At 25.3% G+C, this 26,839-nt stretch overlaps 10 protein-coding genes across 10 annotated transcripts, besides 36 other annotated features; 6 read left to right on the top strand and 4 right to left on the bottom strand.

The window, feature by feature from the left end:
• Window positions 1-58: 58 nt before the first annotated feature.
• Window positions 59-2,869, top strand: EDI_237950 (uncharacterized protein; the record flags this gene model as incomplete). The annotated part of the gene is made up of 1 exon (XM_001734544.1): window positions 59-2,869. One exon carries the CDS (start codon window positions 59-61, stop codon window positions 2,867-2,869), a length of 2,811 nt encoding a protein of 936 aa, XP_001734596.1.
• Window positions 115-172: a microsatellite.
• Window positions 2,870-2,985: 116 nt separating the features above from the next.
• EDI_237940 (protein serine/threonine kinase, putative) lies at window positions 2,986-8,845 on the top strand (the record flags this gene model as incomplete). Its single annotated transcript, XM_001734543.1, has 5 exons — window positions 2,986-2,990; window positions 3,196-6,737; window positions 6,788-7,574; window positions 7,843-7,934; window positions 8,064-8,845. 5 exons carry the CDS (start codon window positions 2,986-2,988, stop codon window positions 8,843-8,845), a joined length of 5,208 nt encoding a protein of 1,735 aa, XP_001734595.1.
• Window position 8,846: 1 nt separating this feature from the next.
• Window positions 8,847-8,885: a sequence feature (AT_rich).
• A 116-nt stretch (window positions 8,886-9,001) lies between these two features.
• Window positions 9,002-10,198, top strand: EDI_237930 (uncharacterized protein; the record flags this gene model as incomplete). Its single annotated transcript, XM_001734542.1, has 1 exon — window positions 9,002-10,198. The coding sequence occupies one exon, from the start codon at window positions 9,002-9,004 to the stop codon at window positions 10,196-10,198; it is 1,197 nt and encodes a 398-aa protein (XP_001734594.1).
• Window positions 9,994-10,016: a sequence feature (AT_rich).
• Window positions 10,199-10,211: 13 nt separating the features above from the next.
• Window positions 10,212-10,246: a sequence feature (AT_rich).
• A 108-nt stretch (window positions 10,247-10,354) lies between these two features.
• Window positions 10,355-12,343, top strand: EDI_237920 (uncharacterized protein; the record flags this gene model as incomplete). Its single annotated transcript, XM_001734541.1, has 1 exon — window positions 10,355-12,343. One exon carries the CDS (start codon window positions 10,355-10,357, stop codon window positions 12,341-12,343), a length of 1,989 nt encoding a protein of 662 aa, XP_001734593.1.
• Window positions 10,755-10,776: a sequence feature (AT_rich).
• A 59-nt stretch (window positions 12,344-12,402) lies between the features above and the next one.
• Window positions 12,403-12,423: a sequence feature (AT_rich).
• Window positions 12,424-12,768: 345 nt separating this feature from the next.
• Window positions 12,769-12,873: a microsatellite.
• Window positions 12,874-13,044: 171 nt separating this feature from the next.
• Window positions 13,045-13,116: a sequence feature (AT_rich).
• A 159-nt stretch (window positions 13,117-13,275) lies between these two features.
• Window positions 13,276-13,306: a sequence feature (AT_rich).
• Window positions 13,307-13,490: 184 nt separating this feature from the next.
• Window positions 13,491-13,511: a sequence feature (AT_rich).
• A 55-nt stretch (window positions 13,512-13,566) lies between these two features.
• Window positions 13,567-13,637: a sequence feature (AT_rich).
• Window positions 13,638-13,706: 69 nt separating this feature from the next.
• Window positions 13,707-13,776: a sequence feature (AT_rich).
• A 345-nt stretch (window positions 13,777-14,121) lies between these two features.
• Window positions 14,122-14,201: a sequence feature (AT_rich).
• Window positions 14,202-14,249: 48 nt separating this feature from the next.
• Window positions 14,250-14,390: a microsatellite.
• A 17-nt stretch (window positions 14,391-14,407) lies between these two features.
• Window positions 14,408-14,509: a sequence feature (AT_rich).
• A 213-nt stretch (window positions 14,510-14,722) lies between these two features.
• Window positions 14,723-14,774: a sequence feature (AT_rich).
• A 26-nt stretch (window positions 14,775-14,800) lies between these two features.
• Window positions 14,801-14,950: a microsatellite.
• Window positions 14,860-15,009: a microsatellite.
• Window positions 15,010-15,078: 69 nt separating this feature from the next.
• Window positions 15,079-15,129: a sequence feature (AT_rich).
• Window positions 15,130-15,484: 355 nt separating this feature from the next.
• Window positions 15,485-15,528: a sequence feature (AT_rich).
• Window positions 15,529-15,633: 105 nt separating this feature from the next.
• EDI_237900 (uncharacterized protein) lies at window positions 15,634-17,397 on the top strand (the record flags this gene model as incomplete). Its single annotated transcript, XM_001734540.1, has 1 exon — window positions 15,634-17,397. One exon carries the CDS (start codon window positions 15,634-15,636, stop codon window positions 17,395-17,397), a length of 1,764 nt encoding a protein of 587 aa, XP_001734592.1.
• Window positions 17,398-18,630: 1,233 nt separating this feature from the next.
• Window positions 18,631-18,725: a microsatellite.
• Window positions 18,726-19,038: 313 nt separating this feature from the next.
• Window positions 19,039-19,101: a sequence feature (AT_rich).
• Window positions 19,102-19,122: 21 nt separating this feature from the next.
• Window positions 19,123-20,994, bottom strand: EDI_237880 (uncharacterized protein; the record flags this gene model as incomplete). The annotated part of the gene is made up of 1 exon (XM_001734539.1): window positions 19,123-20,994. One exon carries the CDS (start codon window positions 20,992-20,994, stop codon window positions 19,123-19,125), a length of 1,872 nt encoding a protein of 623 aa, XP_001734591.1.
• A 598-nt stretch (window positions 20,995-21,592) lies between these two features.
• Window positions 21,593-23,017, bottom strand: EDI_237870 (uncharacterized protein; the record flags this gene model as incomplete). Its single annotated transcript, XM_001734538.1, has 1 exon — window positions 21,593-23,017. One exon carries the CDS (start codon window positions 23,015-23,017, stop codon window positions 21,593-21,595), a length of 1,425 nt encoding a protein of 474 aa, XP_001734590.1.
• A 2-nt stretch (window positions 23,018-23,019) lies between these two features.
• Window positions 23,020-23,113: a sequence feature (AT_rich).
• On the bottom strand, window positions 23,111-24,619 carry EDI_237860 (alpha-actinin, putative; the record flags this gene model as incomplete). The annotated part of the gene is made up of 1 exon (XM_001734537.1): window positions 23,111-24,619. One exon carries the CDS (start codon window positions 24,617-24,619, stop codon window positions 23,111-23,113), a length of 1,509 nt encoding a protein of 502 aa, XP_001734589.1.
• Window positions 23,468-23,636: a microsatellite.
• Window positions 23,554-23,745: a microsatellite.
• Window positions 23,807-23,872: a microsatellite.
• Window positions 24,359-24,425: a sequence feature (AT_rich).
• Window positions 24,620-24,762: 143 nt separating the features above from the next.
• Window positions 24,763-24,851: a sequence feature (AT_rich).
• Window positions 24,850-26,135, top strand: EDI_237850 (serine/threonine protein kinase Chk2, putative; the record flags this gene model as incomplete). The annotated part of the gene is made up of 2 exons (XM_001734536.1): window positions 24,850-25,469; window positions 25,520-26,135. 2 exons carry the CDS (start codon window positions 24,850-24,852, stop codon window positions 26,133-26,135), a joined length of 1,236 nt encoding a protein of 411 aa, XP_001734588.1.
• Window positions 25,358-25,518: a sequence feature (AT_rich).
• Window positions 25,615-25,677: a sequence feature (AT_rich).
• Window positions 26,132-26,154: a sequence feature (AT_rich).
• Window positions 26,155-26,156: 2 nt separating this feature from the next.
• Window positions 26,157-26,184: a microsatellite.
• Window positions 26,185-26,203: 19 nt separating this feature from the next.
• Window positions 26,204-26,273: a sequence feature (AT_rich).
• A 36-nt stretch (window positions 26,274-26,309) lies between these two features.
• Window positions 26,310-26,684, bottom strand: EDI_237840 (uncharacterized protein; the record flags this gene model as incomplete). Its single annotated transcript, XM_001734535.1, has 2 exons — window positions 26,310-26,402; window positions 26,457-26,684. The coding sequence occupies 2 exons, from the start codon at window positions 26,682-26,684 to the stop codon at window positions 26,310-26,312; spliced, it is 321 nt and encodes a 106-aa protein (XP_001734587.1).
• Window positions 26,333-26,375: a microsatellite.
• Window positions 26,685-26,702: 18 nt separating the features above from the next.
• Window positions 26,703-26,809: a microsatellite.
• A 29-nt stretch (window positions 26,810-26,838) lies between these two features.
• Window position 26,839: part of a microsatellite that runs on past the window's edge.

Raw genomic sequence — 26,839 nt, 5'->3', positions numbered from 1 at the left:
TCAAAAACTTCATCACAAACAAAAAAATTAAAAAAAACACAAAATTACCATAACAAGGATGTCTCACCATAATATTGATGATAGTAACTCTTCTTCTAGTAGTTCTGAACAATCAGAAGGAGAAGAAGAATTCGACGAAGAGGATGAAGACGAAGATGAATATGAACAAGAATGTCCTACAACCGGAATGAAACATCCTCCTCAAGTAAATTCATACGGAGATGCTTTAAAGCCAGGAAAAGATGCACTTCATTGGGGGGTTTTGAGGCCATTTGATTCATCATATCCAGGTATTGATTTATATGGAAGTAAAATGTATATTGGACAACATTCCTTTAATTATGTATTAGAGAATGTAGGTGTAGAAATTTGTATATCATATATTCATCCAGGAGAAGCTTCATTAGAAATCACTTCATCTAATGGATTTGTTTATATTAATCAACGAACAGTTAGAAAAGGAGATAAAGTTGTATTAAAAGAAGAAGATGAAATTGGATTTTATTATTCAAAGACATATGTGTTTACATTATTCTTTGATGAAAAACCACAAATGTGTTTAATTGATGAAATAAAAACAAATCAAGGAATTACAGTATTTAACAAAGAACAACCAATTCAAAAAATGGTTTTCCCTGAAATTAAAACTCCAATTAAGCCAATATCACAAGCAGAAGTACTTGAAGCTATTTTCAAAAAATTTGGAAGAAATAGAATTAGTCAAGACGTTGAAGGAAAATTTTTAAGAAAAGAAATGAATAAAGCTACATTAAAATTTTTAAGACCATGTGAAATTGAAGCATTAAAATATACATGTGAAATACCATTTGTTCATCCTGAATTAATTAAATTTACTAAATCTATTACGAGTTTGTATCGTACATTATTACTCACTATTCCTAAAGGAGGTATGAAACATTTATCACGTGTTGTTCATGCATTGGCTGATGAGTACGATGTTCCTATGTTAGAAATTAATTACGATACACTTGGAATGACTATGGATGCAAAGTCTCAAGAAAGAAAACAATTTTATGCAGGTCAATTAGTTCAATTTATTGGAAAAGGAAAAAGACAAAGAGATTTTGTAGATGATATTGAATTAGGGACAAAAGGAGTTGTACTATATGTTAAAGATTCTCATGCAGCAGTTAATTTTGATTATTTTAATAAAACAGTCGCATGTTTTGTTGATATTGAGTATTTAGGAAATATTGATGAAGAAATACCAGATACTGACCAAAGAGTTATTGGTAAGTTAGATGAAATTATTGACATGTATGGAAGAAAAAATAGTTCAGAAGATAAGAAAGGAAAAATGATAATTTTAATTAACAATATTTCATCTATGAATGATAACATACAATTAATGAGTGATTTTAAATCTTATTTAAGGGCATTTCAATACTCTGATAAAAATGCTATTATTATTGGAACTATGGTCACACCTCCTCCTCCATCAAAATCACAGTCAGGACCTCAAATGGATCAATCATTATGTATGTTGGGTGTTAAAGAATTTAGGTTTGAAACTATTCCTTTTAGTAAAGCTACAAAGGATCAACAAAAAGATTTAAATAATATTTCAAAATTATTTGGTAATGTATTAAAGTTCTCACCACCAACTGGAGAACTTGAACGTTCTTGGAAAGCTTTAGTTAATGAAGATGCCAAAATGGAAAAGATTGCAAAAAATAGAGAAATGATAATCGCACAAACAACAGCTTTAAGAATTAAATTACTTCAATACCCAGGAGAAGAAATGACTGAAAGTTATACACCAGAACAAATAGAAAAAGCTATTGGAATAGCAATTGAAGAAGCAAGGAGTAGTACTGGAATTGCAAATGAATTAAGCAAAGAGCAAATTGCACATGGATTAAACACTGTTAGAGAAAAGAAAAATATTGATATTGAAGAAATGGAAACAGATAATGAATTTGAAAAGAAATTATTATCAGACGTTATTAGAGCAGATGATATTAATGTGTCATTTGATGATATTGGAGCATTGGATGATGTAAAAGAAGTATTAAACGAAACTATTACATTACCATTAAAACGGTCAGAATTGTTTTTCTCTAAGTTAACACAAGGAGCTAAAGGAGTGTTATTATTTGGACCACCAGGAACAGGAAAGACTATGTTAGCTAAAGCGGTTGCAACTGAAAGTAAATCAAACTTTATTAATGTATCAATGTCATCACTTGGATCAAAATGGTTTGGAGAAGCTGAGAAGTATGTTAAAGCATTATTTACGTTAGCCTCTAAATTGTCTCCATGTGTTATTTTTGTCGATGAGGTGGATGCTTTGCTTGGAAAACGTTCAAGTAGTGAACATGAAGCAGTTAGAAAAATGAAAAATGAGTTTATGTCATTATGGGATGGGCTTAAAAGTAAAGAAATGGAACGAGTAATTGTAATGGCAGCAACAAATAGACCATTTGATTTAGATGATGCAGTGTTAAGAAGGTTAAGTAGAAGGATTTTAGTTGATCTTCCAAATGAAACAAATAGAGTGCTAATCTTAAAAAAAATTTTAAGAAGAGAAGACGTTGAGAAAGATTTAAATTATTCTATTATTGCTCAACAAACAGAAGGATTTAGTGGAAGTGATTTATTTGCATTGGGACAAATGGTAGCTATGAGACCGATCAAAGAGTATTTAGCTAAAGAAGTAAAAGGACAAAAAAAAGATATGAATCCCGTTTTAAGACCTTTAAGTACTCAAGACTTCTTAGAAGAAGTTAAAAAGATAAATCCTTCTGTTTCTAAAGACAGTAGTTCTTTGAATGAATTAAGAAGATGGAACAGTCTTTACGGAGAAGGAGCATCTACAGCATCAACTAGTCTAAAATATTTCTTATAATTAAAAACATTTTCTTTCTGAACATTTTTTTGTTATTTTATTGTTTCCTCATAAGTTATAATCTCTACGGAAGTTGTAACTCTTTTTTGAATATTATTCATTTATTGTAAGTTAAGATGAGGTTTGGAGGTAAAAAAGTATTTTTTATTTCTTTTGAATGAATACAATGTGTTAAATCTTTTTAATCATTGTCTATGGACAAAGAAGTGTTCTTCATGCTTTTTTTTTTTATATTTTTGTTTATGTAGATTGGTGTGAATTTTCTACAGATAGGCTTCCTTTAAATTTGGAACACCATGTAATTATCCAACACAGTCAGAATGGAGAGGTTGGAAACATGTAACTTATGTCGAGTCAAATAAAACTGATTGTTTCTTATTTGTTAATGATTGTTGTGGTGCTGATAGAGTTGATACAACCAAAAATTATTTATTTTTTGATGACACAGCTGATACACCAAATAAGTATTTTTATTTTAAACATGAACCTTCAACAGCAAATGGAAGGAAGGTACTAAACTTAGACTTTTGGAGAGAGTCAAAATATTCAAATACTAATTATATATTTGACCTTGATGGAATTCCTGAATATTCTACTTTGTATCAGGGAGGAAGAGTTGCATCAGACTCATCAACTACAACACTTATGCTACATAAAGTTATTGTTTATTTTACAGTCAATGATACTTTTCATGAAAATATTATTTTAGATTATAAAGAAAATATTCCTCCATTTCTTCTTATCGATGGAGATGCTTCTGTTACAATCAAAACAAATTACTATACCCCAAAGTGTACATATCACTACTCAACAAAAGGAATAAAAACCACTATAAAAACACCAATTTCTGGAAAGGTTTCTGCAACATACCAATCGTATAGTATTTGTGATATTGATGGATATTCTCGAATTACTCTTTGTCCTTTAAAGATAATACCAGATAATGATTGTACATGTACTTTTAAAAATTTTGAATATCAAAATGGATATTATGATTGTTATCACTTGAGTGAGCATAGGATTTTCAATATCAGTTCAGATCAAGAACAATTACCTGTAGAACAAATTTGGTATTCTTTTACGAATATTGATGATACCACTTTATCTATTCCAAAAAGAAATAGTCTTTCATTTGTTGGTATTGTAGAACCACCAGATTATCCTATGCGTTTTTATGGTAAAGTATATTTTAATAATACTCTTAAAATTACTAAAAGTGATGTTTATTTTAGTATTGGTACTTTCTATTTAAATCAAGTAGAAATAAAAGATTCTGTCTCAAATGATGCTGTTCTATTCAGAGGAAAATTAATGATTGATACTGATGAAGAAATAGAAAGATTAAATAATATTGGTATTAAACAAGTACCTTGTGGTGATTCAACAAGAAGATATATCAAAACAACAAGTTCTATAAACTGTAAGTGTACACAAACATCACCAACTACCTTTACTCAATTTGATTGTGATGATTCAACTACTAGAAGATATGATAAATTTACATTAGTTTTATCTCAAGATTATAATGGAGGAAATGTAAAAAGATATTGGCAAAAAATTATTTCAGAAACAGATCTTAAATCAGTAACAATTACTGGTGTAGGAATTAATGTAGAAGATGTGTGTGATTTTAGTAAAATTTCAAATATTAATATTGACACAGACTTAAGATGTTCGTCTTTGAAAATAAATTTAATGTCTTCAATTTCTGTTAATGAAAATTCTCAATTCTCATTTGATTCTATTACTACAGTTGGTGATATCACTGACTCAAATTTAGATGGAAAAGCATTAATTCAAGTTAACTCAGGTAATTTAGTCATTTCAAGTGCTATTAAAATAAATTTCAGTTCCACTACTGTTGATTGCTTTGAATTAGCTTCTTCAAACTCTCCATTTTCTGATGAATTATCATTAGTAGAGTCAAATGAGCATAAAGTTTATGCTTTGGACCGTTTGTTAAGGGTATGTAAGAAGGAGTCTAACAATATTGATGTTTATTGCACTATTTCAGATCCTAATTATAATTTTGATTATCAACAGTGTCCATGCCAAGGACCAAGTTGCTATATCCAAACTAATCTCGATAAAGTCATACTCCCTGATTCCACAAATATTGAAAATGCTATTCTTTTATTGTCTCAAAACGTAATATTTTCAAATGTTCAAAGTATTGATAACATTCAAATAACAGGTGATTTTGATATTACTCTTGAAGGGACTCAAAACATATTTATTGGATCAATTGATGGACGATCTCACAAACCAACACTAATCACCAAAGGAGATACAGTCATTGAACGAACTCTCAGTGCAGTAAAGTATAACCCACACTCAAAATTAACGTTCTTATCACAAAATACTTTAATTGAAGACATTATCGAAACAGATACATCAATAATTATCATTGACCGAGGTGTGACAAAATTGGCATTAAATAGTTTAACTGGAGCTAAACAGAAAGAAACACCTCTTTTTGATACTGTTTCAGCATCATTATCGTTAAATATTAATGGTATGCCAACAATTTCTAATATAATGAGATCAGTAGTAAAAAACACCAAGAGAAAGATTGAAATTAATCAACCAGAACAAATTAAATTCAGTTGTGATCGACAAGCTATTGTTATCATGGAAGAAAGTCAAACATCAATCACAAAAGAAAACTGCATAACAATGAATCTTTACCAAAGACAATGTATTCAAACAAATGAAGGATATGTGGATGTCAATGGGGATCTTGACTTTACTTGTCCATGTTCATCTAGGGAAAGTCAATGTTCAATCATTCTAGCAAAAGGAAATACAAAAATGACAATAAACGACATTGAAGAATTATATATTTCTAATAGTGCCACATTAATAGCAAGCTTTCAGAAGTTTAAACTTATTACAACAAGTGGAAAACCAACAGACCATTTTGTAATTGATGGAAAAAACAACTACATTTATTTAGATGGAATTATAGGACAAACAATTGAATTTAATGAAAAAAATATTATTTCTGTTGTACATGATGGACTCTCATTAATTAACATGAAAACAGGAACAACAAATAATATAATTATAAATGAAACATCTTATTGTACTGATATGTACATTACTACTGGAAAAGTAGAATGCTTAAAATGTGGAGAAGGAAACCCAATTGAGGGAGATTGCCCAGAACGACCAATTGTTCTTAATTGCACTAAGTATTCAACAGCTGGGAATTGTGTTGAATGTAAAGAAGGATATTACTTAAAAGGTCAAACACTGAAATCTCAAAATTGTTTTCCATGTAATATCCATTGTAAAAAATGTAGTTCAGATAGTAAATGCTTATTATGTGAAGATGGATATAAAGTTGGGTTATCAAATTATTGTGAATTAGTTTCATCAGAGGTATGTCCAAATTATATTATGGGAATGTGCAGAAAGTGTCAAGATGGAAAATATAGTTCGGATGAACAAAGTTGTAATAAGTATTGTTCAGAACTCCATTCAGGGTGTGGAGTATGTAGCACAAATAATGGAGAGTGTTCAGTTTGTGATATTAATGATGGATATATGTTGTCTTCAGGACAGTGTGTTAAACAATCAAGTGCCTCTATTGTATCACCAAATGGTGTAGTTCAATGTAATGATGGATGGTTTAATGATGATGGAACATGCAAAGAATGTTCCAAAAATTTTGGTTCAGAATGTACAAAATGCACAGCAACAGAATGTCTTAGTTGTAGTAATTCATATATTATCAATTCGAATGGAATTTGTATTGATAAAACAGATTGTTCATTAGAAAAAGATTCAACTTGTTATAAATGTGTTTCTGGGAAATATTTTGATGGTTCTAGTTGTGTTAATTGTCCATTAAAATGTACAGAATGTTATAGTTCAACAAATTGTATTACATGTGAGATGATAGTTATCTTGTAGATGGATTATGTACTTCAACAAAACCAGAAAATCAATGTATTGAATATCTTGAGGGAAACTGTATTAAATGTAATGTGAGATATTATCTATCTAATGGAGAATGTTTACCATGCAACTCTAACTGTTATGAATGTTTTGGTGATGAATCTTATTGTATTTCATGTAATGACAAATACACATTACAAAGAGATGGAACAAAATCAATATGTCAAAGTGATGATATTCTTAATGCTAAATGTACTCAAATGATGAAAGCAGGGACTGGGTGTGCTATTTGTAAAGATGGATTTTACAGAAAAGATGTTGATTGTCAAGAATGTATAAAGAATTGTACTAAATGTTTAGATGGAAATAGTTGTATTTCATGTGAAGACAATTTCTTTTTGTATAATGGAAGACAATGTATTTCATATGATATGTTAACTTCATGTAAAACTAAAACTCCAAATGGATGTACTTTATGTGAAGATGGATATGTTCTTAAAACACCTTACTGTCAATCTTGTCTAGAAGTAACTGAACATTGTACATCATGTTCAACAATTTCTTGTTATTCATGTGAAGAAAATTATGTATTAATAGGAGATAAATGTGTACATTACAGAGCCATTGAACACTGCTCTAAATCTACTGACTCAAAATGTAGTAAATGTGATTTTTGGTATAGTGTTTCAACAAGTGGAACATATTGCCAGAAACAACCAGTAGTATGGTTTATAGTATTAATATGCATATTAGGAAGTATTATAGTTATTTTGATTATTGCAGGTGTTGTTGCATTGTCCTGGTATTTTATTAAAAAAAAAAACAATTAGAGTCATCAATAGTGAAACAGATTTCGTATTCAAATTGAAAAATAGAACTGATTTCTATCAATTACAAGAATAGTGATTTTGTTGTAAATAAAAAAGTCCTTAAATTTGATACAGCTAATTCGCTCTATCTTCCACTTGGTAAGGATACATATGATTATCTCTGTGTTGGATCCTTCTATATCAACCATGTTAAAGTCCAAATCATTTCAAAAACAGATAAAAAAAGAAGTATTCACTTAGTATTAAACCAGCATGCATCTATTTAAGATGTAAAGAAGTTTGTGAGTTTAAAATTACAATTAACCCGGGTTGTACATGCGTTATAGAAGGTAGTATTTATATTGTTATTGATAATTTTTGTTAACAAATCATTTTCTATTCACTACCCATTAATTGCAAAACAATAATACCAACACGACTTGATCCGGATGAAATAAAAGAAGAAAATAAAATAGGAGAAGGATCATTTGGAATTGTATATATAGGAGAATTTAGAGGAAATCAAGTAGCAATTAAGAAAATGAAACAAATTGAAGAAAATGAAAATAAAAAGAAAGAATTTGAGAAAGAAGTAATGATGTTAGATAAATTTCGAAGTGAATATATTATTCATTTTTATGGAGCAGTATTTATTCCTAATAAAATATGTATGATAACAGAATATGCAAAATATGGATCAATACAAGATTTAATTAATAAAAGAACAAACACAGAAATACCAAATAAAATAAGAATTAAATTCATGATAGATGGAGCAAATGGAATTTCATATCTTCATTCAAATGGAATATTACATCGAGATATTAAACCAGATAATTTTCTTGTTATAACACTTGATGATAATATTGGAGTTAATTGTAAATTAACAGATTTTGGAAGTTCAAGAAACATTAATATGATGATGACAAATATAACATTCACAAAAGGGATAGGATCACCTATTTACATGGCACCAGAAATATTAAATCGAGAACATTACAAAATGGCATCAGATATATATTCATATTCAATAACAATGTTAGAGATTATTACATGGCAAGATCCATTTCCAAAAGACATGAAACCATGGACTGTTGCAGATAAAATATCAGCAGGAGAGAGACCTGAAACAATTAATAAAATTCAAGAAGTAGAATTAAAAAAGGTTATTGAAATGTCATGGAACCATAACCAAAAAGAAAGGATTTTAATTGGAGATATTATGACATTATTAGAGTCATATCAAAACAAACAATATAATTGACTTTTTTTATAAAATAAAACAAATAAAAAATCTTAAAAATGAGTAAAACAAGAAACAAAGATGATAGTAAGACAGAAACAAAGGATTGAGACCCTTCCAACTGAACTCAGTAAATTGGTAATTCAAAAGAAAAAAGTAGAGGAAGTCAGAAAATGGATGAATGAGAATTTAACAAAACCAAAAATACTTATTGTTAATGGACCGAATGGAAGTGGAAAAACAACACTAATCAAATCAATTGGAAAGGAAGATCGAATCCAAATCAAAGAGATGGATAGTAAAATAAACGATAAGAAAGGAAAAAATAAAGAAGAAATGAGAGAATGGGTATTGTATTCATCAGAAATGAGAGGATTGTTTGGAGGTGATTGGAGAAGAAGTTGTATTTTATTTGAAGAAGAATGTTCAAGTGAATGGTATGTTGAATTATTTGTAGATTATGTAAGAAATGGGAAAATGCCATTAGTTATTACTTGTAATGAATCAATTAAAAATAGTATTAACAAATACATTGAAACAAATAAAGGGAATTTTGAATATGAAAGTTTAAAAGAATCAATTAGTTATGTTACTTTAAACCCAATAACAATAAATAGTATCAAAAAATGTTTAAATGGAATAAGTCAAGGGATTATTAATAGTATAGCAGAAGGATGTCATGGTGATTTGAGAGTTGCATTAAATAATAAAGAAATTATCGAAATAAACAGTAAATTTATACAAGTTATATCTACTAACGAGGCTATTTCATTTTTTCATTTAATAGGAAGAATTATTCATACAGAACCAGTTTATAATGAATATGAAAAAAGGTATGAATTGAAACATAGTCCAAGTAGTGTGGCAAAAGAGTTACAAGGAAGAGAACGAATTATTCCATTAATTGAACACAATATTATTTCTACAATTAAAGAAATGAAATATTTAACTTATGTAGAACATTATATTTGTTTGGCTGATATATTTCAGAAACAAGCATTCAATCAACCACTCTGTGAATACCTTACATGTGCTGTTATTACAGGAAGTGTTATGGTTATCCCAAGAAAAGAAAAAAGAATGGTTGAAATAGAAGCATCACCAGTAAATCAATCACTTAGTACAATGAATAAAAAAGGGAATAAAGAAATTGAAGAGTGTAAAGAATGTTTTAATAAAATAATAAATAATTGTATTACAAAACAAAAACAAACAATACCATTTAATATTGAATATGATACATTTTGTAGTGATGTATTACCATTTATAGAAATATTAAAATCTAATGGAATGGTACAAAATCATCAATTAGAATATTGTTTGAAACAAATTCATTCACATTCTAATGTATTTCAGTTTGTTATTTCAATTTAAACAGTCTAATAAGTTTTATTTAAAATTCTTTATTATGTAATTAAAAAACACAATTCATATTAATAGAGAGAATGAGTAAATTATTATTTTAGAATACTTTGAGTTTTGTCTTTTTTAAATAAAAACCAAAAATCAACTGATAATAAGTATAAAATAATGTCAAAAATTGATACATATCATATGATGATTATATCCAAATATTTTAACTTCTCAAGTGACTTTATTGATATAGTTCAGATCTGTAAGAAATACAAAGACATTCCTTCAATGTTTCATTATAATCCAATTCCATTAACAAAAGAATTATTAAAAATTTTCCCAAATATTCAAACACAATACATTTATAGTACATCAGAACGTCGGGTTGAAGGAATAGGGAAATATTATTATTTTGGTGATATTAAAGAAAAAGAATATTTATCAATAAAAAAGAAAAAAGAAAAAAATGTAAGTTTTAGAATGGTAAAAATGAATGAATCTAGATTAGAAAATAATATTAAATTGCCAAAGGAAATTAAAATTTTATTGACTTGTAAAAGGTATCATCCAATGTTTCATTATTATTATTATAATAATAACTATTTGGACAATGAAAAAATAAATAAAATAGCGGAATTACATTTAGACTCTATTATGATTCTTGGTGATAATGTGTTTAGTCAATATAAATGTTTATCTAAATTAGAACTTAATAACATTCGTATTATTGGAAATGAATGCATCAACCAACTTAATTCTCTCAAAGAATTAAATATTCAATCATTAAGATATATTGGAAATCACAGTATATGTGAATGTACACAACTGATAAGTATTACACTTCCACAAACACTTTACGAAGAAGGAACAAATTGTTTTCAAGGTTTGTTATCATTAAAACATATTTCAAATTATGGAATTACAAAAATAAATACATCACTTCCTTTTGAAGAGGCTCGGATATTTATTAATAACAGAATTGATGTCGATGATATTTATTTCAGAAATACAACAGAAAAAAATGAAATACCAAATGGAGTAAAAAGGCTTGAACCTAATTGTTTTCATGAAAAGGAAATAGAATATATTCAATTACCAATAAGTTTAACATATCTATCAACAGATTCATTTCATGACATTTTATTACTAAAAGAAATTGATTTAAGACATGTTAAAAAATTTGAAGATGACTCGTTTAATAATTGTCCTGATTTAACAAGTGTAACTATTATGAACAAAGAATGTTTTAATTGTAAAATGTTTTGTCAATGCCCAAACTTGAAGAACATTAAATTTATTGATTCTCCACCAAGAGTTATTGAAGATGTTATTGATAATGAACTTGCAATGGCTCTTGAAAATCAAGGTATTCAATGCAATACAATTCAATTAAGAATGCATACATCAAACCAGTTAAGAGAGGGAATTAAGATTATTTATTTTGAAGAAGAAAACTATGAAGATACTGAAGTTAGATTTCCATTAACCTTAATAGAAATACACACAAATGGAATGATAATAGGTAATTCATGGAACAACTTAACTAGGTTGATATTCCCTCCGTCCCTTAAAAAAATTGGGGCTGGATGTTTTAACAATGTGAGTTCACTGAAAGAACTTGATTTGGGAAATATTTCAGAGATAGGAATGTATTCTTTCACAAATGTTTCATCACTTTCTTCTTTGACTTTTTCTTCAAACTTACGTTCTCTTCCATCACCAATTCAGTTTTGTTCAACAATTAAAAGACTGATCATAAATGGGGATAAAGTTTCTCTACCGTTGTGTAGAAGAATGGCAACTATTGCACGTCAGATGAACATTTGTGAAATAAATAATATCTTCTTAACAAAGGAAGAATCAAAAGAATTGACAGAAATACCATATGACATTGATTATCTTGATTCATATTGTTTCAGTCAACGAAATGACTTACTTTCAATCACTATTCCAAGCAATATTACTGGAATAGGAGATGGGTGTTTCAAAGAATGTTTCAATTTGACAAAAGTTGAAATAAACAAAAGTGTGAAAATAATAGGAGATGAATGTTTCAGGTATTGTAAAAATTTAGAAAAAGTTGATTGCTACAGAAACTATTCTTTTGGTGGAAGGAAATTTGAGGGTTCTAAGTATTTAAAAAGCATTGAAGAGAATACAAAATAAAAAACAACATAAATGTTATTAGTTTATGTCCACGGTTCTTTTACAGGCCAAACTCAAAGTTTATAATTTTAAATTATTATCGTTCTTTTTTGAGATTATCTATTGTTATGTACTACTTTAACAAACATTAGTTTGTAAAGATGAGATAAAATTTTATGATAAATTGATAGTGAAGTTATGTGAGTTTTATTAAATAAGGTTAATTAATAAGATCATTTTTATTTTCATTAACAGAATATATTTAGTAAAGAAATTATAATATCTTTTTTGTGAATTAAATATTGATAATTGCATCTATTAAGTTATTGAAAACTCATTTCATTGAAATCATTGAATTTGTTTTATGTTTTAAAGAAGACTATTATCATGGTATATTTTAAATATTCATTATGATTAGTTCAATGGTGGAATATTGTTATTACATCAAACAAAATAAAATGAACATAAATTGATTAAATGAAAACAGAATAAATTAAAATAAAGTCAAATAAAGAAATAATGAAAGATAAAAGAAAAGATGAATAAAGTAATAACTCAACAAGTTCAATTTCTGAAATTTAACAATATTTATGAAATGGTTATGAAAATGGAATTTTAATGAAAATAATACAACAATTATCATTGACACTGTAATATTAAAGTTTATGAAATGTTGTATTAATTAAATAAAGAAGGAATAAAATGATAAGTAAAAATGACAGAATAAATAATAATTTGAAAATCAATCAAAATATTTTAACTATTTATTTCAAAATACAATAATTAAATTATTACCTCATCTCACTTTTCTTTAATCATAATAGCATCAATTTTTCAATAAAACTGATTTAATAGAAAATATATCAAATACATTGTATCATTAATGAACAGTAATAATACAAATAATATAACAAAATAACAAGAAACTGTAATGTGTTTATCAACAAATGAAGATATTATTAATAATTTGAATTTAAATAAATACAAGTAATTCAGATATAAATACATAAAATCTAACCAAATCATCATTCTGTTTTTATAAACAAAGAGAATAATGAAACAACAATCATTTACTACAAATACTAACTATTTAAATTGTAATACAACACTTTACAATAAAAGAGTGTTTAATAACAAACTTAAGATAGAACAATATAATGAAGAGAGGTATAAATTTAAATAAAATTAACAATTAGAAAAGAGTATGAACAAAGCACAAACAAATGAGAATATGAAATAACACGTTATTATTAGATAATAACTTATAATAGAAATAATAAGATTAATTTATGTAGATAATTAGAATATAATAATACAGTTCAATTGTATAGAATGAATAGTTTTATAACTAGTTCATAACTTGAATATTTGAATAAACACTAACAATAAATATAATACAACTATAACATATAAAATAATTAAATTTGTAAAAAAAACAAGAAATATAATAAAATGATGTAGTGTTTTAACAATAAATATCACTGAATTGACATTGATATAACATAAATATAAGATTTTCTGTATGGACATATAAAAATGAATTAAAAATTGTTTTAAATGAATATGAAATAGAGAAACAAGTTTTATTGAATGTGTTAAAATATAGAATAATATATGTGATAAATGTAATAAGATTAATTGAACCAAAATCAAAATATTCATTACCTCAGAATAAATATTCATTTGAATAATGAAATCAAATATTTACAAATAAAAAATGAAAACTAACTAATATTAAAACAAACTATATTCATTGTACAATTAATTATGTTAATAACCTAGAAATTATAATTAGAGACATTATAATATTAATAATCAATAAATTATATATATATATATATATGAAACATAATATTGAAATTATAACATAATAATAAAAGAAGAACACTACATTACAATTACATTTAAAGATATTATTATAATAATTATTAAATAACTTTAAATATAAATAAAATCTAATATTCAAATAAATCATTCAAAGATAAATAATGAATAAGTTGAAATAAACATTAATTCAAACAATATAAATTGTAATTAAATATAAAATGATATCAAATAAACAAAAGTATCATTAATTAACCACTCTAATTAATTATATGATTTGTTTTATAATAATATATTATCATTATTTGAATAATAATGAGTTATTGTTATTAATTATTAAGTTAACTATGATATTTATAATATCAACTAGATCATGCTATTCTCATTTAAAACACATTTAAAATAAACAATAAAGTTTATTTCAAGGAGAGATGATAAATTAATTTGTTTATTCTGTTATTATTTCACTAGAAATATTAGAAAATGAAGAAATGTTAATCATGAGTTTATTTGATAATGATAATTGTTTCATTATTGAATTATGAATATTGAATAACATTTGTTAAAACATATAAGTTTTATTCATTAATTTAAAATCATATAGATTAATTATTTATTTTTAATTTATCATATGATATTTGATTTTATCAAAAGATAATAATAATAATAATGAGTATTATTGATGAAGAAATATTTACATTTTAACGATATGTAAAGAATAGTAATACTAAAAACAAAATAACTTAATTAAAATAACAATAACAAACATATTAAAAGAAATATAAAAAAAGAAAAATGAATAATTCAAAGAATGAAAGTTAAATAAACACAAAAATGAAATAAGAATTAGTATAAAAACTAAACAAAGTTTTATTTTATCTATGATAGATAATCAAGTTATAAAAAAAACAAAAGATTTAATAAGCGTATTGAAAATAACATAATTTAAATATAAAGAAATGATATAAAGATTATTAATAATTGAAACAAAGATAAAACTTATTTACACCATTCAATTTACATCATTTTCTATTAGAAAAAGAAGACATACAAGAAACAAAACAAATTCTTTTTAATTATAATTTATTCTTTTAATCACATAGACAAACACCAAACCATTGAACGATTAATCTAATTTCAAGAAAACAAAGAAAATGTGGTAGTGAATTATCAAAAATAAAAATTTCATTATAAAGACATTATATAATAATGACTTCAACCATTTTTGTTCTATCAAGTGTTTGCACAATAGTTGGGGTTTATTAAAAAAACAAAAAGGGTTTATTTGATCACCTGGCTTCTTATTCGATAAAACAAAACATATATATGAAAGATTTCTATTTTTTGTTATTTTTTTCTTTTTTCTAAATTATTAAAAATTTGAGGTATGTCTTGTTATGATATAGTAAATAACTATAACGTGTAACATTTTCATGAATATCTTACAATATAAAAAGGAGAACTATTTCAAATTCAAATAATACATCATGGATACCCAAGAACTTATTGTAAAACCATCTGAACAACAACAAGTTTTTAATAAAAACGAACAAACCAATGAAAATCAATTATTAATCAATAAGGCTAGTTTATCGTTAAAAACACTGTTTGGTATTAGTAGTTCTGATGTCATTGATTGGAATGGTATCATTCCAAAGAGTGAAGAAGATGTACAATTTATTCTTAATAATATTCAACAAAGAATTGTATTTATGGATGGTAAGAACCAAACAACCACATTTGTTTCATCTCAAGATAGTGCTGAACCATTACGAAATATTAAACAGATGAAATTATCAGGATTTGTAGATTTATCTAAACAATACACACTTGTTTGTGTTGAACAAAACAAATATCAGTTAATTAAAACAGATATTCAATACTGTGAATTTCATATTATTGGAAAAGATCCTATTTTCTCAATTGGAATGGTTTTAAGTACTTTGAATAAAAGATTTGATAATAAATCAGATAGAGTTGTAAAACTCAGTTCTAATGATAGAAAAATATTCAATGAAGAAACAAAAGGAAACAATACAAATACACTATTTGAAGATAGTGATGTTATTGGATGTGGATACATACCATCACAACAAATTGTATTTTACACACGAAATGGAAATTTAATAAATGTCATTCATACAGGATATAAGATGAATTGTTTTGTAATTGAATTAGAAAGATATAACACTGTCAATATTAATACAGGAAATCAACCATTTGTATTTGATTATATTGAATTTTGTAATGACTTCAATACAAATACATCATTTTTAAAGAAGACATTCATTGTTAATTGTGAATTATTCATTTTTGAAATTAAAATGTCTGGTATAACAACATTAGAACAACTAAAAAATAAGTTGTTGAAAATAATAATAAAGAGAATTCATATTCAAAAACCAGTTCACATCGAAACAGATATATTTGAATGTGAAGAAATGTTTTGGAATGAAGGATTGATAGATGAAGATGAAATAAATCATATTTATGATATTAAAAACAGAATTACATTTAAAGAAGAGTGTGAATGTTCTACTATTTTCAGTGTTCTTAAAACAAACTCTCAAATTGAAATGAGTTTTATTACTCATCAACAACAAGAAGACCAAATTGTTTCTGAAGAAGTGGAGTGGAGTGATTTTTGTGGGTTTGATAAACCAGTAATTCTAATCTATGATGATACAATTAAAGAGAAAGAAGAGTTTTGTTGTCATTTAGAATTGAATGATGCAATAGATATTGGGGCTACTTATCCAAATCCAAGAATTATCAAAGAAGACAATACTAAGAAAGCGTATGAATGGAAAGGAACATATTGTAGTGATGGAGTATCAAATTGTGTAATTGAAATAAATAACAAACACTTTGACTATTTATTCTGGGAAGGTGTTTGTTTGAAGAAAGAAGAGTTTAAAGGAAAAGAAGTTGGCATAACACATGAAAATATTTCTAATGAATTAGAAGTATTGTTAAAAAAATTGGGAATGAATGAGAGAGAAATCAATGATTTCATTGTTTACTGGATTGCAAAATTAAATAAGAATTATTACAAAGTTACAATTTGTGATTCATCATATGATAATGAAATTGCCCAACTAAAAATAAGTGGGTTTAATCAAACTCATAGAATAGCATTAAAATTTGAAGAAGTTGAAAATATTAATAATCTCCCAACAATTGATAGTGTTGAAGAAAGACAAAGACCAACAGGAAAGTATGTCATTGAATGGGGAGGAATCATTGCTTAATCCTTTAATCTATTGATAAATTCAATTAATCAATAGTACTTCAACTCATATTTAATTAACTATAATGATTTTTAAACAATTTATTACTTTCTACTACCCTTTTGATTAATATCAAATTACTTGTTTTTATTAAACCAATACATTCACACTTTCATTAATAAACAATACACAAACAATTTTAATCAATAAAACGTTAATCGAATTGTTTAGTTCTTAGAATTAATAGAATCAACGATAATTTGTTTTGTTATTGTTAATTAATTTGACCAATATAATTAATTATATACAAGTTCATTCCTATTGTATTGTGTTTAAAACTACAATAAATATAAGTTATTAATTGTTAACATTTATTAGTTACTTTGATTAATATAGATTAGATCAAATGATAATTGAACAATTAAACAATCATTGAATACTAAGTTATTTTAATTCATATTTAAGATAATTAGAATACATTAACAACTATAATATTATCATATTTATTGAATTTCCAATATTAAAACATGAAACACAATGATAATTTAAATGTGTTTATAACTAATTTCAATAGAATCAAGAATAAATAGAAAGATGATTAATATAAAAATAGACAAACAATAGAAATGAATGATATTATGAAAAGGAACACAAAACTTCTTATTTAAAATATGAATTAAGTAATAAATAATCTTAAATGAATAAGATAGAAATTTCATTAATAATACTTAAATAGTGCAAACAATTATCATAATATTCAAAAGGAAATACAATGTTTATGATTATTTCAATATTACATCATTGAAATATATCAAATTTAAAAAGATTTTATTGTTATTTCATGTTAATACTTTATCAAATAAATCAATTCAATAATACAAACTATGTATTTATTGATTATTTACACTTTGTTATCAATAAATATCAGTATCAATATTAAGTTTTTAAAGTATACTAAACGAGATTATTATAAGTGTAAAGTAATAAAAATAAATAAGAAGAATGAATAAATTAATAGAGATTAATTTGTAATCATTGTTTGTATTTGTAACATACCACATTACCCATTTTATATCATCACTTCTATCTTTTATAACAAGTAAACTAGAAACAACAAAATCAAAGAACTATAAAATGAAAATAACTAAGCACATAATAATAAATGCAAACAAACCCTGATGGTTAATACAACATTGAAATGGTTAATATGATGAATAGTCAACTATCAATGAAGAAAAACCAATCAAACAGGATAAGAATGAAAAAGAAAGGATGAAAAGAGAAATAGAGAAAAGAAATTATCATCAGATTAAAACAAGAAAGATAGACAAACAAAAAGTAAGAAAGAAGAATTATGAACACATCAAAGATTAAATTGAAACACAATATTCAAACACACCAAATTATCAAGAAAACAGCAATATTATTAAAGAAGGATATCAAAGAATTAAAAAAGGAGAAATTATCAATGAAAAAGAATATCAAGAAGAAACAAAGAAATGTGGATGGAGTGTTGGGATGATTTAACAATTATTTCAATGATAAAAAAATATGGAATTTGTGATAAGAAAGAAATATATCATAACCCAATTGTTCAATGTCAATTAGAAGAAATAAATGGAATTAGAAATGAAGAATGTTGTTAAAAAGTTATTTCAGACGAATTAAATATATTGTAGAATTAATAACAATTAAATGTAAATTATAATTCATTCTATAAATTATCACATCCAAAATATTAATTACTTAATTAATTACATCATTAAATTGTTCAATAAAACATAAATCATCATAAACATTAAAACACTCTTCAGGGAATGTTTTATTTTGTATTTCAGTTCCATTAAAACAACCCTTTTCATAGTCAGTTTTATTAATATCACCCACTTCCATTTGAGCTATTGTACAATTGTAAACAGCATTCTTTTCAATCACTCTCACACTTCTTGGAATAGAAATCTTCTGAATATTCATATCTTTGAAACAATATGAGGCTATTCTTGTTACTCCTTCTTGAATATTGAAAACAACATCTTCTTCATTAATATCATCATGCATTAACCAACACTCATCACAGATCACACCATCCTCTTTCAGTAATGAACATATCTTATATCTTACATTCCCTTTCATTTTTTTCATTCCCTGTGTATCTATTTTCATTAATTTAGAGCAATTAAGAAAAGATTGTGGTGAGATAGATTGAAGATTATTTGAAATCTTTATTCTGGTTAATGCCTGACAATCGTTAAAACATCCTTTTGGTATTTCTTCTACATTTTTAGTATCAACAAGTTCAATGCATCTACATCCCCTAAGGAAGTATTCTGGTAACTTCTTCAGTTGGTTGGATAACGTGATTGAAGTAAGACTATCCATATATTGAAATGTCATTGACTTTATTTCTGTGATTGTGGATGGGATATTGATTTCTCTGATTGAATACTCTCTCATAAACACATTCTTTTCAATTACTTCAACACCATCTGGTATTGATCCTTGATACTGAATTTGGTCTTCTTTACAATAACAATCCTTGCTAGAACACATCTTTTGATGGTTGTGAATCAGTACTCGAATAAAGTGTGGGATTTGTGTCTTCATTGTGTTATGACTGTTATACTCAATGATTGAAAGTCTTGGACACTCACAGAATGACCACTCCCCTATGGAAGCAATCTTATCACTAAATGTTACTTTGCTCAAGTTATTACAACAAAAGAAACAATGACTTCCAATCTTTTCAACTTCACTCAGATCAATTGAATCGATTGTGCTTGTCTCAAAACTCCCATCTCCTATTTCAACACATCCACTACACAACTTCCAATCTTTTTGTTGAATATCTTCTTTACTCATTCTTTTCTCAGTAATAATTATACCAGCTCTTTCAAAGACTTGTGATAATTGATAATCCATTCTTGTTGGTATTATTTTATTTCCAGTATTAGAAATGTGTTGAATAGAATTACACATCTTGAAGCTATCTCTCCCTATCTCAGTTAGGAATGATGAAATTGTTAATGACGTAAGTTGTGAACACATATTAAAACAATTATCTCCAATTTTCTGTACATTCTTCAAGTCTATTTCTTTCAATGAAAAACAGTTCATAAAACATCTATCTGGAAGTGTTTTGAGTTGAGTTGATAGAACGACTTCATTAGTTCTCATAGGAAAGTGAAATCCACTTCTTATCTCTCTAACCATAGAAAAATCAAATTTCACATGTTTTTCTTCTAATAACAAGTTTTGATTAATAATGTTGACAACATTAATTTCACTTGGTTTTAAGTATCCTTCTCTATTCTTTATTTGTAAACATTTCCAATCTCCATTTCTTTTTTGAATCTCATTGTATTCATCAATAGACATTTCATATTCACACAGATGAACATCTATATTCAACACAACATCATTTCTATGGTAATGATGTTGAGTATGGATATTAGGAAAGAATTCTTCCATTCCTGATGTAATTGCAATTGGATTATAATGATAAAAAGTTAAAATTTTATTGTATTTAGTACACACCATAATCAGTTTAATGAAATCATTTTTAGAATGAAAATAACATCCAACAATGACCATTTCAAACAAACTTAATTTAGTTTTCATTTTTCTTATATCTTTTTTAGTTTAGAGTTTCAGATTCATTAGAAAATGTTGATACAAATACTCTAACATCATTGTTCTGATTCTTGTCATCAGTAACTATGGTTTGATCAAATGATAACAATCATTTGTGATTCCACAATAACCAAAAACATATATCAAATCTCAACAAAACATTAAACTACTTTTTATATTCTAATTAATTAGATTATTCTTTACAATAATGACTAAAATAAAACAAAGTGATAATGACAAGAATTGTTGTTTGTTCATTTAATTTAACAACATATAAATAATACAAAATACACTATAAAACAGAGTATTTATCAAAGAAAAAATAGTCATAGTAATTAATAATGAATTAATTGTTCAAAAATCTATTTAATATTAGTACAAAACATATTTTGTTGTATGATTGATAAATATCGTTGGAATTAAATGAAATTAAATGAAAGAAAGGCATTGTATAAGAGAAATAAGAAAGATAAAATAAAAACAGTTGAAGATAGGAGCTATAAATGGATGAATCTCTAGAGAAGAATAAATTAATCACAAAACATAGTTTTAACATAAAAAAATAAAACAATTAAAGAAAGAGAGATTAAAGTTTATGATTAAAATAATAGAAATTGTCAGTTAATGATGGATGAATGAAATTGATTTGAACAGAATTATATGTGCAATTTGGTAATTTTCTGAGATAGTTATAATATTTAATAAATTCGTTATTATGATATAGATTTAATTTGTTGAGGAATTTATTGAAAGGTCGTTTAAGAGGTAATTCTCTTTGGTCATAGTCGAGTGTGAGTAAGTGGTTCAATTTAACGATTGTTTTTAGATAAATTCCTTGACAATTTTTGATGATGAGAACTTTTAGATAATTAGTTTGTAATAAAGATTTAACGTTTTTTGTTTCTTCAATGTATTCAAGACGAAGAGATTTTAGTTGTTTCATTTCATTAAGTAGAAGAAGATCTAAAGATTTCATTCTTTTAATCCAAAGAGAAGTTAACATTTGAAGAGGATAAAAATTGATTTTATTGAAAGAAATAATACAATCTATAAATTTAATAGTTTTAGTTTCAATAGAATTTAAAAGAGAATTGATAGTTGATTCGTTACACCTACTTATTTCTAAATGATGCATAAAGATGTGTTTGTTTTTGACTTTTAAATTTAAAGAATTTAATAAAGAAAAAGTTGATTTGTTTTGAAGAAAAAACGTCATTTGGGAATAGTCAAACCATTGAGTGTAATTGAATGGGATAATAACATGGTTTAACATAAAGATAATTTTAAGTTGTTTAGAATAATAAAGTAATTGATTGAGATCAAACATAGAATAAGGTCTTTTAAATAAATCATCTTTTATTATTAATTTTTTCAAAAGGTTTAATTTCATTAAATGATTGAAAGAATAAGTTCTTTCAAGTAATTGAGAAGGATCTAAATGGAGAGTGAGAGTTTTTAATTTATAACAATATTGAATATTTAAATCATCTTTACATTCAAGTTCTTTAAGAGAAGTCATTAACATTAAAGCATTTCCACCTTTTGATTTTGTTTTAAAAACTTTTAAATGAGGAATAAATGAAATATTAGAACAATCCATTTCATACATAAATGATATAATCTTCAAATATTTAAGATTAATAAAAGAAGTTAACTGACCTAACCAAATAGGTCCAAGAGAATCTATAAAAGATAATTCTAAATGAATAATATTTTCTGGATAAACAATACATTGAAGTTCATTAATTCCATAAAGAGAAAGTGCATAAAAATGGAAATTAGAGATATGATAATTTGGGATAGCAATAAGTGGTTCTCTATTTTTAACTAAAGTTAAACAATCAAGATATTTAAATTCTAAATTTTGTTTATTCCATTGATTTCCAGTAAGATTATAGTATTTATTTATTAATGAAATTATCTTAGACCATTTAGAATTGATTAAAATTCCTTTTTTTATTTCTTCAATTGGAAGATAACAAATAATTGTAGTGATATAACTTCTTTTCATTCTTTTAATTAAAAAGTTATGATAATATTTTATCATCTTATCATTTTATTTTGTAAAAATCTAATCAAAAATCTTTTATTTTTTATGATTTAATTAGTAATATGGTTGATAACCTGTTGTTGTATTAACTCCATATAATGGATGTCCTGGTGGATAAATATTTCCTCCCATTCTTTCAGTTCCAAATCCCATATATCCATTATTTTCTGTTCCTAAAGGTAATTGTGGTGGAACAGGTCCTCCAAATTCTACATAACAAACATTTCCTTGACCAATTGGTGTTTGTGGAATATTTTCTTGTATTGGTGGATATTGATTTTCTTGTGAAAATCCTTGCATTGGTGGTTGTTGTTGTGGAAATCCTTGCATTATTGGTTGTTGTTGTTGTGAAAATCCTTGCATTATTGGTTGTTGTTGTTGTGAAAATCCTTGCATTGGTGGATATTGATTTTCTTGTTTTATTCTTGTTTGTTCTTCTATCATTCTTCGTTTTTGTTCTTCCATCATTTTTTGATTATATTCTAATTCTTGTTGCATTCTTAATTTCTCTTGTTCTTGTTTTTCTTTCATTTCTTGTTGTTCTTTGATCATTTGTTGTTTTTGTTCTTCCATTTCTTTTAATTGTGCTTGTCTAAATTTTTCTTGTTCCAATTTCATTCTTTCTTGTTCTTGTCTCATCCTTTCTAATTCTTTCTGATGTTCTATTTTTTGTTGTTCCATTTGTTCTTGAAGATTACAATTCATGAGTCTTTTCTCTTCTTCAAATGCTTGTTCTTGTTGTTTAAGAAGTTTCTCTTTTTCTTCTATTTCTTGTTGTTGTTTTTTCATAACTTCTTCTGTTTCTCTTTCTCTTTCAATGTAATTTATGTTTTGATTTTCCATCATTTCTTTTGTTTTAAAGACTTGTGAAAATAATGAAATATATAACATCATTGCTCGTTCATCTGTTTGACATTTTACTATTTCATCTACACTAAATAATTCTTCAATTCCCATATTTTCATGTGCCATTTCAATTGCTTTTTTAACTCTTTCTTCATTACTACAATTTTGATAACTTTGATAAATTTCTTTTCCCATAAAATTATCAACAAGAGCAAGTAAAATTCTTCCATCTCCAAATGATGTTGATGGATTATCAACATAAAGTCCATATCCTTTAACTTTTTCATTAACCCAATTCCAAATCATATTATCTATTTTATTTCCTGTTTTAAATTTATTATTACTTTCATCTGAAACACTTCTACAAATACAATATTTTCTATATAATGAAAACATCATTCCAAGAATAAATTTATATCCACTTTCTGAATCTGCCATATTTTCTGCTGAACATCCAATAATTTCATTATTATTTTCTTTTAAAAAATTTAATATTTCTGAATAATTATTAATATCATAAATTCTTCCTTTCCCATTATTTAATTTCTTTCCAATACTTTTTCCAATTAATGTCTCAACAAATTCTTTAAAATAAAAAGGTGTTAATCCTGTTTTAATATTATTTATTATTCCTTTTTGACTTATTAATGAATTAATCCATTTTGTAAATACTTGTTCTTGAACTCTTTCCCATTGTTGTTCATTTTGATTAGACATGATATGTGTGAAATTTTGATTTATGAGTTTAAACTTTTCTCATAATTTTAAGATAAAGAAAAATGTTTAGTTAAAATAAATACAATAATACTCTCTATTAAGAAAAAACTATATTACAATGAGGAAAAGAATTTTGATTAAAGATAAAAATAGTATTTTTGTTTTTTGTTTTTAAGATTTTAAAATATAAAAAACAAAAAAAAATAAGAATTAGAATTAAAAAACATAAAATGACAGATTCAGCATGGGGAATATTGGAATGTACAAATTCAAAATATCCATCTATTCCACTTTATGATACAACAAATATATTTGGAAGAAATAATACAACAATGAAAATAAGAAATCTTACAATTTCATCAAGACATTTCATTATTCAAATTAAACAAGAAGGAAAAGAAAATAAATATATTTGTATTGATACATCAAGAAATGGAACATATATAAATAATGAAATTATGGGGAAAAGAATGACAACAAAAGAAATTAAAATTTATGATGAAATTAGTATGCTTGATCCACAAAAAGATGAAGGAAGTATATCATATATATTTATTCCATTTGAAGAACAAAAAAAAGAAAAAAGAGAAGGAGGACCACAAAATAAATATGATATTGGAAAATATTTAGGAAGTGGGAATTTTGCACGAGTAAGAGAAGTAATAGAAAAAAATAATAAACAAAAATATGCAATAAAAATTATTGATCGTCAAAAAATGAAAGAAATAGGAGAAAATGAAAAAATAATATTAAATGAATATTCTATATTAAAAAAACTTCATCATATTAATATTATTCAATTAAATGATGTATTTCTTACACAAAAATATTTTTATTTAGTATTTGAATTGTTTGTTATTATTAAAAAAATAAAAAATAAAGAAAATTAATATAAAAAAGAGTAGATGGAGGAGATTTATTTAAATTAACATTAAATAAAGGATGTTTAAATGAAAAAGAATGTAGAATTGTAATGAAACAAATATTTTATGGACTTAAATATTTACATCAAAATAAAATAATTCATAGAGATATTAAATTAGAAAATATTTTATTAACATCAAATGGTATTATTAAAATATCAGATTTTGGTTTAAGTAAAGATACAAAAAAAAGTATTGCAGAAACAATGTGTGGAACACCAATGTATGTATCTCCCGAATTACTTAATGGTCAATCTTATAATGAAAAAACAGATATTTGGAGTGCTGGTGTAGTATTATATACAATTGCATGTGGTTTTCAACCATTTAGAAGTGAAAATGAAATAGAAGATGGAAAAGGTGGAAATAGAGAATTATTTGATTTAATACTTAATGGATATTATCAATTTATTTCACCATATTGGGATAATATTTCACTTGAACTTAAAGATTTAATTAGTCATATGTTAATTGTAAATCCAAAACAAAGATATGATATTGAAGAATGTTTATCACATCCATTTATAATTAATACTAAAAGAGATCATTTAGATTTAAATCAACCATTTATAAAACGAGAATATGATAGATAAAATTTAATATTAAAAATTTCTAAAGAAAAAAAAAAAAAAAAAAAATAAATGAAACTAAATTGATCTTGTAATTAAAAATTAAATATCTTTTATTTTCATTCTTTTAAAATTAATTAAATTAAATCAAAAAAAAAAAAACCAGTTTTTGAAATATTAATTCGAAAATCACAACATTTAAAGGAAAATACATCCTCCACTTTTCTTTTTTTTATTACCTTCTTCTTCTTCTTCATCTTTTCCATTCAAATATTTATATTCGACATTATCCTTATCTCGTTAATGTAAATTCTTTAAATTTCTTCAAAAATATATTAAACAAACTTCTTCTCCAATATCTTCTTGATACGTTGCTAGTGTTGTACCATTATCTAACCATTTTTTTGCTGATGGTAAATATAATCCAATTCCATCTTCTGGTGGCATATGTAATGCTTCTGCAATAAATTCTATTGATGCTTTTACTGTTAATTCTCCATCAACTCGTAATGTTTTATAAATAACTGGATAAGTTTTTGGGAATCTAATACGCATAGTAACAACCTTAGTCATTTTTTGAACTGCGTTTAGCTTTTATAGTTTCTTTTTTCCCCCTCTTTATCTTATTATTTCATTACTATACTTTATTATTCCTCCCTCTTTCTCTTCTCTATTTTTATTTTTTATTTTTTTTCCTTAAAATAGTTATTTTGTTTTTCTAATTCATA

This window comes from Entamoeba dispar, genomic scaffold (genome assembly GCF_000209125.1).
Source record: "Entamoeba dispar SAW760 scf_1105229458393 genomic scaffold, whole genome shotgun sequence".
Classification (NCBI taxonomy): Eukaryota; Evosea; order Mastigamoebida; family Endamoebidae; genus Entamoeba; species Entamoeba dispar.
Note: the sequence above shows the minus strand (reverse complement) of the source record. Positions and strands in the feature narration are given on the sequence as shown.